Source organism: Meles meles, chromosome 9 (genome assembly GCF_922984935.1).
Source record: "Meles meles chromosome 9, mMelMel3.1 paternal haplotype, whole genome shotgun sequence".
In the NCBI taxonomy this organism is placed as follows: Eukaryota; Metazoa; Chordata; class Mammalia; order Carnivora; family Mustelidae; genus Meles; species Meles meles.
The window spans coordinates 29,592,485-29,605,099 of NC_060074.1; the positions used below are offsets into that span (position 1 = coordinate 29,592,485).

At 56.3% G+C, this 12,615-nt stretch overlaps 2 protein-coding genes across 4 annotated transcripts; one reads left to right on the forward strand and one right to left on the reverse strand.

Annotated features, from left to right (window-relative positions):
• Positions 1–983: 983 nt before the first annotated feature.
• Positions 984–6,595, reverse strand: CNPPD1 (cyclin Pas1/PHO80 domain containing 1). 3 transcript variants are annotated; one of them, XM_046019488.1, is made up of 9 exons: positions 6,188–6,595; positions 5,226–5,313; positions 4,665–4,773; positions 4,047–4,128; positions 3,764–3,884; positions 3,550–3,678; positions 2,922–2,983; positions 2,426–2,543; positions 984–2,213 (listed from the first exon to the last, which is right to left on the reverse strand). In XM_046019488.1, the coding sequence occupies exons 2-9, from the start codon at positions 5,292–5,294 to the stop codon at positions 1,668–1,670; spliced, it is 1,236 nt and encodes a 411-aa protein (XP_045875444.1). In that variant the 5' UTR covers positions 5,295–5,313; positions 6,188–6,595; the 3' UTR covers positions 984–1,667. The 3 variants fall into 3 exon arrangements, with proteins under 3 accessions (XP_045875444.1, XP_045875442.1, XP_045875443.1); XM_046019486.1 differs by lacking the exon at positions 6,188–6,595 and having other exon boundaries at positions 5,226–5,732; XM_046019487.1 differs by lacking the exon at positions 6,188–6,595 and having other exon boundaries at positions 1,888–2,118; positions 5,226–5,836.
• A 146-nt stretch (positions 6,596–6,741) lies between these two features.
• Positions 6,742–12,615, forward strand: RETREG2 (reticulophagy regulator family member 2). The gene is made up of 9 exons (XM_046019489.1): positions 6,742–7,163; positions 7,447–7,553; positions 8,585–8,615; positions 8,945–9,080; positions 9,490–9,574; positions 9,890–10,033; positions 10,191–10,285; positions 10,447–10,582; positions 10,842–12,615. Exons 1-9 carry the CDS (start codon positions 6,883–6,885, stop codon positions 11,468–11,470), a joined length of 1,644 nt encoding a protein of 547 aa, XP_045875445.1. The 5' UTR covers positions 6,742–6,882; the 3' UTR covers positions 11,471–12,615.

Consider the following 12,615-nt stretch of genomic DNA (forward strand, 5'->3'; position numbering starts at 1 on the left):
AGCTGAATGCAGGTTGCATCCCTTCGGATGTTTACCTCCATCAAAAAAATGCCCCATGTTTCGAGGTAGTTCCCCTAACTGGCAGTACTACCCGTCCCGGACACCCTGTCCAAGGGCCAGAAAGGTTTTCCTTCTTCCAGTGATAACCCAGCCTTGGACTTGTCTTAAGAACACCAACTACCACCATGCGTCCGACCAGACCGGAAGTCAGTATAGAGAAAGGTGTTCTTGGAGCTTCCCAAGGACGCTTCCCTTGACCTCTCAGGATCCACCAGGATAGGGCACCCCCAGAACTTGTGACAGACAGGGCCCACCTTAGGCATGGTAGAGTTACCATCTGTGCCCCACAGCAACCAAGTCAAGCAGCACTAGGGGCCCCAGGGTGCTTGGAGCTGGGTTAAGTTTGAAATGGGAGTCTAATCATCGAACAACAAGGAAGTTTGTTTTTTTTAAGATTTTATTTATTTCACAGACAGAGATCACAAGTAGGCAGAGAGGCTGGCAGAGAGAGAGAGGAGGAAGCAGGCTCCCCGCAGAGCAGAGAGCCCAATGTGGGGCTCGATCCCAGGACCGGATCATGACCTGAGCCAAAGGCAGAGGCTTTGACCCACTGAGCCACCCAGGCACCCCCTTTTTAAGATTTGGGAGAGAGAGAGAGCACGCGTGCACACACATTTGAGTGGGGGGGGGAGGGCAGAGGTAGAGGGAGAGAGAATCTCAAGCAGATTCCCCACCAAGCATGGAGCCCAACGTGGGGCTCAATCTCATAAGCCTGAGGTCATGACCTGAGCCAGACCAAGAGGAGACTGCCAACCCACTGAGCCACCCAGGCGCCTCTCAAACAGGGAAATTCTAAAATGGGTTTCCGGGAGAATGAACTGCAAGATGACGAGCTCAGGAAGTAGAAAGGCTTAGAATCCAGACATGGGGTGGGGGGAGGAGGGATTCTTCCAGGGCTGCCGCAGAATTAAGAATCCAGGCCATGCAACTGACACTGTTTATTAAAACCTCAGTTCTACAAAAGCGTGAAAAACCCAGATACAAAGCAGTGGCCAGAGTGGCCTGTGAAAAGAACATCAGAAGAACAGGAAGAGAGTGAAGCCCAGGAGCAAGGTATTAAGAAGAGGCTGGAAGACAAAAGGGTGAGGCTGAAGATGCCAGTAGTCCCTGGCTCCTCTAGGCCACATCCGGGGGATGGGTGTGGAGAGGGTTTCCTACCTCCCCCTGCCTTCTCTTGGCAGATCCCACCTTGGCCCTATCCGTCCCTGGCTTTCCTGCTTCAGGGACATCACACAGGCCGCCAGGCAACATCCCCTCCCTCCCTCATCCCCCTTTCCCCTTCCCTCCTAGGGAACTCAACAGCAAAAGTCTAGAACCCAGGAAGGTAGAGAGATGGGGGCTTCTCTGGCTGGCTGTGACATGGCCCTGGTCCCCAAGCCAAAGCTTCCCCTGGTACCCTCACTGCCCTGGGCAAGCAGCCAGCCGCTGAGGTCTAGGAAAGTGAGCAACCTTCAGTCTTTCTGCCCCGCAACCCCTTAAACTCCATCACCTAGGAGGACAGGGACCAGCCGAGGACCCAAAGAGGCGGAGAGGATCTAAATCAAGCTTTGCCCCTCCAGGTTCTCAAGGACTCCCAGATCCTCTTAATGTATTCCTTGGAGGCCTGCCTAGCCTGGGAAAATGAAAGACTTGAGACGGGCTAGCTCCATGACACTGAAGAGGGAACACTGCTGGGGCTGGGGGAGCAGCGGGGGCACTGGGCTCCAGGGCCAGGGTGGAGCCAGGCCATGGGAGGGGGACCCGGCTTTGGGGGGCCCAGTGGGGGCTGTATGGTTCACGTGGTGGCAGGCATGGCAGCTTGGGGAGTCTCTCTGCAGCTTCCGGCAAAGGGGACAATTCTGGAGAAGAGCGGGAGGGGAAGGCGGGTCTGGGGGAGGCACTGATGGAGGAGTCAGTGAGGTCAGGAGACTGCCCCACAGTGAACCGAGCCCTGCGTCACCTTCTTGGCCACTGGAGATGTTACTAGGACATGGCAGGCACTGCGGCACGGAAGAAGGTGTGCAGGGTTCCAAGAGGCTCCTGGAGGCCAGTCCAAGGTCTGGAGGACCTGGTGAGGGGCTGCAGGACAGGCCCAAGGACTGGTGAATTACGGCCACTGAGGCCACTGCCAAGGCCACACTGCTCACATATGCCATGGCCAACAGGCAGGACAGCTGCAGGAGAGTAAGAAGAGTCAGTGCCCAAACACCTTTCCCCCAAAACCCGCTCTGTCTTTAACGCGCCCACCCCTCACCTTGTCTGCTCAAGTCAGAGCTCTCTTTCACCCTCTACTCTCAAACCCCATCTCCCGAGGCCTTCGGCATTTGCTCATCCCACCCTACGCACCAGCCCACACCCGGCCCCTGTCCTTCCCAACCCTCCTCACCTTTGCCAGGCGCTGGCAGAGGGAGCCCAGGGCCAACTGCCAGGCCGGCTGCTCCAGCAGCACACACAGGTCTGTGTAGGTGTACCAGCCCCGCCGCCGCCCCTGCTGTGCAGCCACACTGTGGGCAGGGGAGGAAGACAGAGGGCATCACACTCCTTCTGCAGCTGTCCCGGTGGCGGCCTCATTCCCCTGAGCAGCCACCAGGACACTCAGGGTAACCTGTTACACATGCACATTCCTAGCCTACCTGTCGATCCAGGAGCTGAGCACGACACTGAGATCTGTATTTTAAATAAGCGCCTCCCACCATTCCCAAGGTGATTACAAAGAGGGCAGACAAGTTTAGGAACCACTACCTTGGGCACTTCTCTTTCCCGTCTCCTCCCTCCCCCCTCCAGTTACACAGACACCCCCCCCCACCCCCCGGCCGTCGACTTATGATTAAGGTCTAACCCCTCAAATTCCTTGAGCCCCTCTGCCCAACTCTAGAACCTACCAGCTCTCCAGCCAGCTCAGCACCTCAAAGATCTCCCGAGGGTCAGTGTAGAGACGCCAATCCTACAGATAGGAAGACAAGGGCACCGAGCAAGCTCAGCGATGAGCCACCGTCACTTAACAAGCAGGACCGCAGCACCAGCTACAAGCACTGCTCCTGCAGACACTGACGTGGCACTTCCCATACGCCACACACTGTCCGAAAGCTTTTATATATTAACTCATTTAACACCACATTATCTGGTTTCACAGGACATCCTCCGTTAAGGGTTAAGACAGAAAATAATCCTAAAACCGAGCTATAGGGAGCTCAGAGGCAGGAGGCAGAAGAAGTCTGGATACAAATAATCAGAACCCCATGAGATAAGCTCTGACTCAGAGTGTAACATGTAGGGCCTGAGGAACTGGGGGGCGGCGGCTGCTCCATTTCTGGCCTCACCATGCCAGGAACCTCCAAAGGCTGTGGCTGGTCCAGAAGGGTGGGAAGGGAAGCCACTGATAAGGAAAGACACAAGGAGAAGAGGCAAAAAGAGAAACAAACTACAGAACGCTGACAGAGAAAAGCAGAGGATGAAAGGAACACAAGAAGAGCTCAGAGGAACTGAGTGAGAGACAGAATGGCCACTCACCATGGCACTCAGGAAGCCCCGCTCCAGGGCATTGAGAGTGGGCACGGCCACACCCCCTGCAGCTCCCCATTCATCGTTGAACACCTCCTCCTCCTCCCCTTCATCATAGAGGTACTTACTGGCCACCATCTGCAAAGGAACCAGAAGTGGAGTGGGAAGAGCTGGCGCCCAGCTCCTGGCTCACCAGGGAGATGAAGGGGAGGGGGCGTCCTACCATGGAGATCAGGAACAAGTCAGAAGATGACACGTGCTGTAGGTAGTCGGGGTTTCGATGCCGGAGCCGCTCGATGTACACCAGGGCAAGCATCATAGCACATGGGGAGATGCACGCCTCCCTGCATGATGGAAAAGATCCCTAATTAACCCCAAGGGTCTTTCCACTCTCACCACTCAGGATGCGCATCCCTGGGTCTTTACATCTTCTCTTTAGACATAAACATTTCCCTCTCTTTAAGGCCCAAACACTCTCATCCCGTCCCCCTCAATTCCAGGCTCACCGGGACACATGAGCTACGTATTTCTTCTGGAGTCGGCGAATCGGGCTGGGGGCCGCCTTCTGGAGCAGTTCCACAGCAATGTCTGCAGGAGGCAGAAGGAAGCCAGAGTAGGCAAACAACTCCTCCCTTACCACCCTGCCCCCCAACACACCCAGTTTCCACTGCTACCAGCAGAAAACTCTGATCTGTATGATCTGAGCCTCAGAGACAGAACCACAGTAACAAAGTAGATCAAATTCTCCCATGCTGAGACAAAAGGCCCATTCTACATTTGAATTTCAGCTCCTTCCAGCAGGGAGGCTTATTTCTGGATCACCTGAAGAAATTACCTATATTTGTCTTTTGCCCCACTCATCTGAAAAATAAACACACGCTGTGAATTTGGGATACATATATGTGTCTCATATACAAATCAAGAATAATATAAATTTGTAAGACAGCAGTGTTTTCTACTCATCTAGACTGAAAAAATGTGAAATGGAAAGCCAGTCCTTATACCAGGTACCAATAAGTTAGCACTGGCCACACGGTGTAGCTCATGGCCCCACCTGCCCATTTTGGTGACCGCTGACAACTCCATCTTCAGGCTTCTCACTTGTCCAATCAAGCAACACTAACCTGCCACGGGACTGGAGAGTTCCTCCAAGCTGCAGTCAGCTTCCCAGTCCCAGCCATAGTACAGTCTCCTTCGGATCCGAGCACTCAGTTTCTGGTGTCCGGGGAGGAACTGAAACGGCAAGTGTTGAGGGGTGAAAGGCAGGCAAGGCAACGATAGAGATCCTGGCTCAGGGTGAAGTGGGGTGCCGGGCAGCAGGCTCACCTCACTGCTAGTGGGGCCCACGCCCTAACCCGCCCGGTTGCCCGGGTTATATGCCAAGGGCAGCCTATCAGAAATGGCAGGGGGGAGGGCAGGAATCCTCCGCCGCTGACTGCTCCGCAAGAGAGGTCCTCCGTGCAGGTCCCCGGCTGGCTAACCCCATCTCCATTCCTCTACCCCGCGGCTCTCCCTCGCGGCCCAAGGGGCCGGGGCCTCGAGTAGGCAAGGTTCGAGCGGCTGCCGCCTGGCTTCCGAACCCAGCCGTCAGGCGAGGTGGCAGCCCCACTCGGGTACCCAGGGAAGCGCCCGGGGTCCGAGCTCAAGCACCGACAGGCCGCGGAGGGGGCGGGCCGCCCTCTCACCGTGAAGTCCTGGAAGCCGGTGAGGGAGAAGGTGCCTTCTTCGTCCAGCAGGAGCCCGGCCAGGTCCATCGCGCCGCCACTCGCCGCCCTGCGAACGTGGAAGGGGACGTGTGGTGAGGGAGCCGCCGAGCCCTCGCCTGCCCGCCGTCCTCCCCAGCCCAGACCGCCGCCCTTGGCCAGCGCAGCCCCCGGTCCTTGCGCAGGCGGCGGCAGGCGGGGCCGGGCTGGCGGGCGCCTCTTCCTGTTCCGCCCCGGGCGGGGCTCCGGGCTCCGAGATCCGGGCTCCGGGAGCGGGCCTCCGGGGCTTGGAGCGCTCACCGCACCCAGTGCAGGGAAGACCCGGCTGCCGGGCGCGTGCAGCGAGTCTAACCCGCTGCGCGTCGGCCTCGTGTTTACTAGCCGCGGGGGTGTCGCAGGAGACCCGGCGCCCGGCACTTCCTGCCCCGCCGCTGGGCCCAGCCGCCAGCCCCGACCGCCACGGACGAGCCGGGCTCGCCTTCCTTCTGGTCGCCCCGAGCCCAGGCGAGTCCCAGAGCTAAGCCCCAGCGTTTCCTCGTCTGGTAATAGGGACAATTCCCGGAGGACCATGCGAGGATGAACGAGCCCGGCTGACCCTTTCGTAGCAATGCAGATAATTAATTTGAATAAAACCAAAATGCAGGATGAGTGGCTGCTGAATGTTTTGAAAAAGATACACACACAGAACAATGTACATACAAAATATCGGAAAGAATACAGAAAAAAACAGTGGGTGCACTGTGGTCAAGGTGGCAGAGAAACTTTGCTGTATACCTTCCTTTCACAAGTTTGAATTCTACACCCAATTACGTATTTTGTGGGGTTACTGCAGAAATTAAATGATCACAAGGGATCATAAAGCACCTGGTACGTTGTAAGCCTCAATAAATGGAATTATGCTCCCTCAAATAAACATCTAAACAGGATTCTATTTTTAAACTCACCCCGCAACCCCGATCTCCTGTTTGAGCAAGGGATTGGAAAAAGTTCCAACACGCGCTGGCAGTAAAGTTTACGGAAGGGGATGAGGAGGAAACAACTTTTCTAAGTAGGTGAAGCTGTTTTTGAGTCGGTCGAGTCACGCGCTGCTGTTTGTTTATCCGCTGAGGGAGGGAACTGGGAGGACCAGTAAATCAAGGGCTGAGTAATGGGACGGCCGCCGCCCTTCCCGAGCAGAAGCAGATCCTACCCGCGACACTAGGCATTTGGAAGCCCACTTCCTGCCCCTTCGGTCGGCATCACACCGGGAGTACCGACTCCCTAGGCGCCCTGCCTATACAGGAAGAAGAAAACGGGCCAGAGTGCGGAAACGCGGAGATACAGTCCTCCGGCCCCACCGACGAGAGCGCCGTACCAACCGGACAGAGACTCCCGACTCCAGCAACCACAACACGCACCTGCGCAGAAGCAGGCGCCCGGGTAGCCTCCTGCGCGCAGGGTGCGCGCAGGCGCGGGCCACCCTATCCCGGCGGTTAGGGTGCGTCACGTGACGGGCTCCTCGGTCCGCCGTCACGTGACGGACCTCGGCTGCCTCGGCTGCGCTCTCCGCGGCGGGCGCCCCCTTCCGCCTGACGCGCCCCCGGCGGCGGCCGCGCAGCCCTGGCTCCTCGCGGGCTCGGGCGGCGGCTGCGACGGGGCCATGGCGAGCGGCGGTGGCGGTGGTAACACCGGCGCGGGTGGAGGCCCGGGGTTGGGCCTGAGCCTCGGCCTGGGCCTGGGTCTGAGCTTAGGCATGGGAGAGGCCACCGGCGAGGCGGAGGAGGAGGCGGCCACGGCCGAGGCGGTGGGCCGCCTGGCCACGACGCTGTGGCTGCGGCTCCGCGGCTGGGAGGCGGTGCTGGCGGCAGCGCAGCGGCTGCTGGTGTGGGAGAAACCGCTGCACAGCCTGGTCACGGCGGCCGCTCTCAACGGCCTCTTCTGGTAACGGCCGTGGAGGAGGAGGGGGCGGGGCCGGGCAGCGCGGGCGAGCGGGGGCGGGAGGGGCCCGGAGCACCATTCACGGTCCCAGGGTTGACACTTGCCCCGGGGGAATGACCCCCTTCCCCCGGCTGTTGTCTGTCGGGGTTGCCCCATTCCTCTATCTCGGGTCTCGAGTTAGGCCCGGAGGTTCCCGTTCCCCCATCAGTGGGCGCTTTTCCGCCTTTGGCGATGGATGCGGGAGCCTCTCACCCACTCACCGCCGAGGTGCTTGTTTCTTCCTAAGGTTGTTGTCTTCGTCGTCCCTCCGGCCCTTCTTCCTACTCAGCGTCTCACTTTTGGCCTATTTTCTGCTGGATCTCTGGCAGCCTCGCTTCTTCCCTGACGTCTCAGGTGAGTGTTAACTTCATTCAGCAAGCCCCGTCGTGCACTTGCTTTGTGCCTGACCCCGCTGGGTGGGCTGAAAGGGGAGGGAAAATGGACAGCAGGCAGTCAGCTCCCAGGCACCACCACTTCCCCAGTCCCGAAACGGAGAATTTCCCTCTTCTTAAAATCAGTGTTAAGTGAGTGTAGTAGTTAAAGAGTGTGGACTCTAGAGCCACATTACCTGGGTTTTGTTGCTTATTCTGCCATTTGCCATGCATGTGACCTTGTAAGAACCACTTAATTTCTGTTAACCTCAGTTTTCTCTGTTATGAAACAAGGAGGATAAAATTTACTGAGCAAGGACGTGAAGGCTGAATGAGTTAATATTGTTAAGTTTGTAGTACAATTTTGCATGTTACAGGGATCACAGGAGTATTAGGTTCTGTTTTGTTGTTGTTATCCCTGGGTCTACTAAATAGGTGTTCTAGGAGCAATTAGATGTCGGGCTGTGTGAGCTGCTTGGGATGTAAACATGAATAAAACGTATTTGAAAAGAGTGAAGTTTGGCGTGCTTGGCTGGCTCAGTTGGTCGAGCGTGGGACTGTTGATCTTGGGGTTGTAAGTTTGGGCCCCATGTTGAGTATAAAGGTTACTTTAAAATAATAAAAATATTTGAAGAGAAGAGTGGAGTTGAAAGAAGGAAACAGGGACGCCTGGGTGGCTCAGTGGGTTAAGCCTCTGCCTTCCGCTCAGGTCATGATCTCAGGGTCTTAGGATCGAGCCCCGAATCGCATAGGGCTCTCTGCTCAGCAGGGAGCCTGCTTCCTCCTTTCTCTCTGCCTGCCTCTCTGCTTGCTTGTGATTTGTGTCTGTCAAATAAATAAAATCTTAAAAAAAAGAAAGAAATACAAGTACAAACAACCATAACGATGTAATTTTTCTGCAACTGCCATCTGAAGAAAGTGCTCTGGGAATGCAGAGGAGGGGCAGCTATTCCTGCCCCGGGGAGTGTCTCCCAGAGCCCTACCACTCAACTAGTTCTCCTCCTCTCTTTATAGCATCATCTCCAGAGGAGCCACACTCTGACAGGTGAGTGCAGGCCACCTCTTGAAGACAAATACCCAAACCTTGTCTTGCTGTGGTGCCAGTGTCACCACGGTGCACAGCAGCTTCTGCAGGCACAGACGGCGACAAGTTTGGTCCTGGGTTCCTGTTTATGTGTTTGGGTGCCTGCTACTTTCCGGGGCAGAGGGTTGGAAACTCTTGGTTTTGTTTCCCCACGATCGGGACAGCCTCCCTCTGGGAGGTGGGGTTGTCCGCTCGTTCAGAGTGAAGATCTCATTGGCATTCTCAGAGGGATTTGAGTGCCTAGGAAGCTGGTGTCTGAGGCCTCCAGGGGTCATGTCATGTCTCCCCAGTGAGGGTGCGGGGTCAGGCGCCCGGCCGCACCTGCTGAGTGTGCCCGAGTTGTGCAGATACCTGGCTGAGAGCTGGCTCACCTTCCAGATTCACCTGCAGGAGCTGCTGCAGTACAAGAGGCAGAATCCAGCTCAGGTAATCTCCACGCCCTAAAACGGTTTCCTGCACCCTGGGGAAATAGAGGCGGGTGGGAGGCGGGGAGGGGTAATATGAAATCCCTGGCTGGACACTGAAGGAAGAGGGCTGGAGCCTTTCTGAGGCAGCATTCACCAGTGGTAGCTTGGTGCAGAAGTAGTCTCATTTCAGGGAAGACGTGTTTGACGTGCTTACACTGTTTCTTGTCAGGGCAGAACAGTTTGCATTATAAGTGTTTGGTGATGTATAGTGTAAACTTCTTGAACTGGTGGTCTTGGGCATCCTCTTGACTAGACTGGATGCCCGCATCCTGAGAAGGCATACACCCCTCCTTCTATCAGCTGAGCAGCAGTTTCTTGCCCAGACGAGTGGGGCATATTCCTTTTAGACCCTCTGCTCTTCTCTGCAGTTCTGTGCTCGAGTTTGTTCTGGCTGTGCTGTGCTGGCTGTGCTGGGACACTATGTTCCGGGGATTATGATTTCCTACATTATCTGTGAGTAGGGTTTAACCCCTGCCTTTCCTGAAGCCCTTTTCTCCTCTCTTACTGGACTGAATCAAAGAGACTGACTGACTCTAAGGGAGGGTGGTGCTCTCTCTCTGTTTGGTTATCCATTTACAGAGATCTCCAGGGGGTGCTGGTGTGTTAGTAATAGCGCAAGAGTCATCTGGGGAGGAGAGTAGTGGATGTGGAGGGAGGAGGCTTGTACAGCCTCCAGAAAGCCTTCAGCCTTTTCTTTTTGGGAACCGATTAAGTGGGGGCCCTTCGAAATAGACATCAGGAGCTCTGAGTGAACCCTCTGCCCCCTAGTGCTGAGCATTCTGTTGTGGCCCCTGGTGGTTTATCATGAGCTGATCCAGAGGATGTACACCCGCCTGGAGCCCCTGCTCATGCAGTTGGATTACAGCATGAAGGCAGAAGCTGACGCCCTGCATCACAAACATGACAAGAAGAGTAAGGGGCTCCCATACCCAGGAGGGGTCTTGTAAGGGGGGGGATTGGGGGCATGGCTCATGAAGTGTCCTGGAACTTACTTTCCAGTTTCTGGGCTGTGTTCATCCCCCACCACTGTCTCTGCTTGGTTGCTGACCTGCTCTTCTCGTCTCTCTAGAGCGGCAGGGGAAGAACGCACCCTCTGGAGGTGATGAGCCGCTGGCGGAGACAGAAAGTGAAAGCGAAGCGGAACTGGCCGGCTTCTCCCCAGTGGTGAGGTCCAAGGGAGATGGGGTGTCAAATAGAAGGTTGGAGGAGAACCTGCATTGCAGCAGCTTCTCCTCAAGGGGTTGGGAGTCGGTGGCAGGGGGGTGCTTTTGAAAAATTCTATCTTTTACCTTCTCACCTGTTGTGTCATTCGGGTTCTCCTGCAGGTGGATGTGAAGAAAACAGCATTGGCTTTGGCCATTACAGACTCAGAACTGTCAGACGAGGAGGCTTCTATCTTGGAGAGTGGTGGCTTCTCTGTATCCCGGGCCACAACTCCACAGCTAACTGATGTCTCCGAGGGTATGAGAAGCCCTTTGCCCTTCCAGCCTTCCTGTTCTTTGTTGTGGTTATTGGCTGTGCTCTCTGGTTGTCACCCCCATAAACGTTTTTTCTGGGAACTGATCCTCTATTGTGACTTCAAGCTTCTGAAAGACCTTAAGATCTAAGGCCTGGTCCAGTATTCCATGTCCTGAGTCTCATCCTTGAACTAATTGCCTGTTGCGATGGTCCAGAACAGCAGGCTCATCCGCCCACTCCTGACCCTTTGTTTCCTGCACAGATTTGGACCAGCAGAGCCTGCCCAGTGAGCCAGAGGAGGCCCTGAGCCGGGAGCTGGGGGAAGGAGAGGAGACGGAGCCAGCCCCTCCTGCTGAAGACCTGCTGGGGCTCCCTCAGGCCCTCTCAAGGCAAGATCTGGACTCGGAGGAGGAGGAGGAAGATGTAGTAGCGGAGGAAACCTTGCTTCGGCTCTCATCCCCCCTTCACTTTGTGAACACGCACTTCAATGGGGCGGGCTCTCCCACAGATGGGGCGAAGCTCTCCCCTGGAGGACCAGTGGAGACACTGAGCCCGGAGGCAGTGAGTGGTGACCTCACCACTGCTCCGAGCACCCTGTCACCCTTACTTTGCCTTGCTGAAAGTGACCCGGTCCCCTCCCCCTCAGTGCTCCCACCTCTTCCCCAGGACTTGCCCCAGCCCCTTCCTGCCCCTGAGGAAGAGGAGGCACTCACCACTGAGGACTTCGAATTGCTGGATCAGGGGGAGCTGGAACAGCTGAATGCTGAGCTGGGCTTGGGGCCAGAGACACCCTCAGAGCCCCCTGATGCTGCGCCCCCTGCATCCCCAGGGCCCGACACCCTGTCTCTGGTACAGTCAGACCAAGAGGCTCAGGCCGTGGCAGAGCCATGAGCCGTGGGGCAAGGAGTTGCAGGCACAGTAGGGTTTCCTGGCTAGGGGCATCACTGTTTCCTCTTTCCTGCTCTAGGGAGAGGTCACGCGTGGGGAAGCTGGCTGTCGGATGGTAGCCAGTCCACCCTCTGCCTGCCTGCCTGCCTGCTGTCCCAGGCCTGGTATGGTGCCCGTGCCTGGGATTGGTTTTAAGTTTGTAAATAATTTTACACTTGGGTTAGTGGATGTGAACAGGGCTAGGGAAGTCCTTCCCACAGCCTGCACTTGCCTCCCTGCCTCATCTCTCTTCTCATTCCACTCTGCTTCGAGCCCTGGTGGTCTGTCCCTTTCTTTTTTCCTCCTATCCTCAGGGACCTGTGCTGCTCTGTCCTCGTGTCCCACTGGTGGTTTAGTTTGGGCACTTTATCATTCTCTCCTGTCCCATGTTTTCCTCTGCTTTATTTCCTGGCTGTGTCCTGTCCTTAGCAGCCCAATCCCCACTCTTGGCCAGCTCCTCCTTCCCAGCAGGCCGTGGCTAAGCTTTTGGGAGGCCCCTGTCTGGGTGGTACATACTAACGCTGGGGTGGTGGGTCAGGCCAGTGGTGATGCGTTCAGGCCACTGTCACCCACGTCAGTTCCACTGCGCCGGTGTCCTAGCTCAACACGGCTGTCCCTGATGAAGGGGGAGAGCAGGAGTCCCACAGCATGTGCGCCAGTGCCGCCTTAGTGAGCAGGAGCTCTGTCCTGTTGGGACAAATGGCTTTCCTACTATCCTAGGAAGGAATAAAGAGACTGCTCTCTGGGGGCCACGGATGGTCCCAGTGTGATGGGATCCCCGTTAGGGTCAGGAGGTGGACAGTAACATCTGTGCGGGTGTTGACTGGAAAAATAAAGTGTTGATTGGCTAGAACTGCTGCCTGCCTGCCTGCCTGCCTGCCTGCCTCCCTCACTGGGAGCTGCCTCCCACACTGCTCTGTTCCCTCCTCACTGCTCCCGGTGTCCCCAGCTCCCTCGCTCCTGGCGACAGACTTACCTTGGTGCAAAAAAAAAAGGCCAGAAGCAAGCATTACCCCAACAGCCTCAACTTGCCCCTAGTCCTCTTCCCTGACAGTGTGATACGTTTAGTGAGATTTAGCATGTGTGAATAAAGTATATGCAGGAGGAAA

Excerpts from the sequence above, each read along its gene's own strand:
- CNPPD1 (XM_046019487.1), bottom strand. The coding sequence starts at position 5,813 with ATGGTCCTCCGGGAATTGTCCCTATTACCAGACGAGGAAACGCTGGGG. Across the intron at positions 4,774-5,225 it reads CCGGCTTCCAGGACTTCACG|TTCCTCCCCGGACACCAGAA; the intron begins GTGAGAGGGCGG and ends TTGCCGTTTCAG. Across the intron at positions 4,129-4,664 it reads ACTCTCCAGTCCCGTGGCAG|ACATTGCTGTGGAACTGCTC; the intron begins GTTAGTGTTGCT and ends TGCCTCCTGCAG.
- RETREG2 (XM_046019489.1), top strand. The coding sequence starts at position 6,883 with ATGGCGAGCGGCGGTGGCGGTGGTAACACCGGCGCGGGTGGAGGCCCG. Across the intron at positions 7,164-7,446 it reads GCTCTCAACGGCCTCTTCTG|GTTGTTGTCTTCGTCGTCCC; the intron begins GTAACGGCCGTG and ends TTTCTTCCTAAG. Across the intron at positions 10,034-10,190 it reads TCACAAACATGACAAGAAGA|AGCGGCAGGGGAAGAACGCA; the intron begins GTAAGGGGCTCC and ends TCGTCTCTCTAG.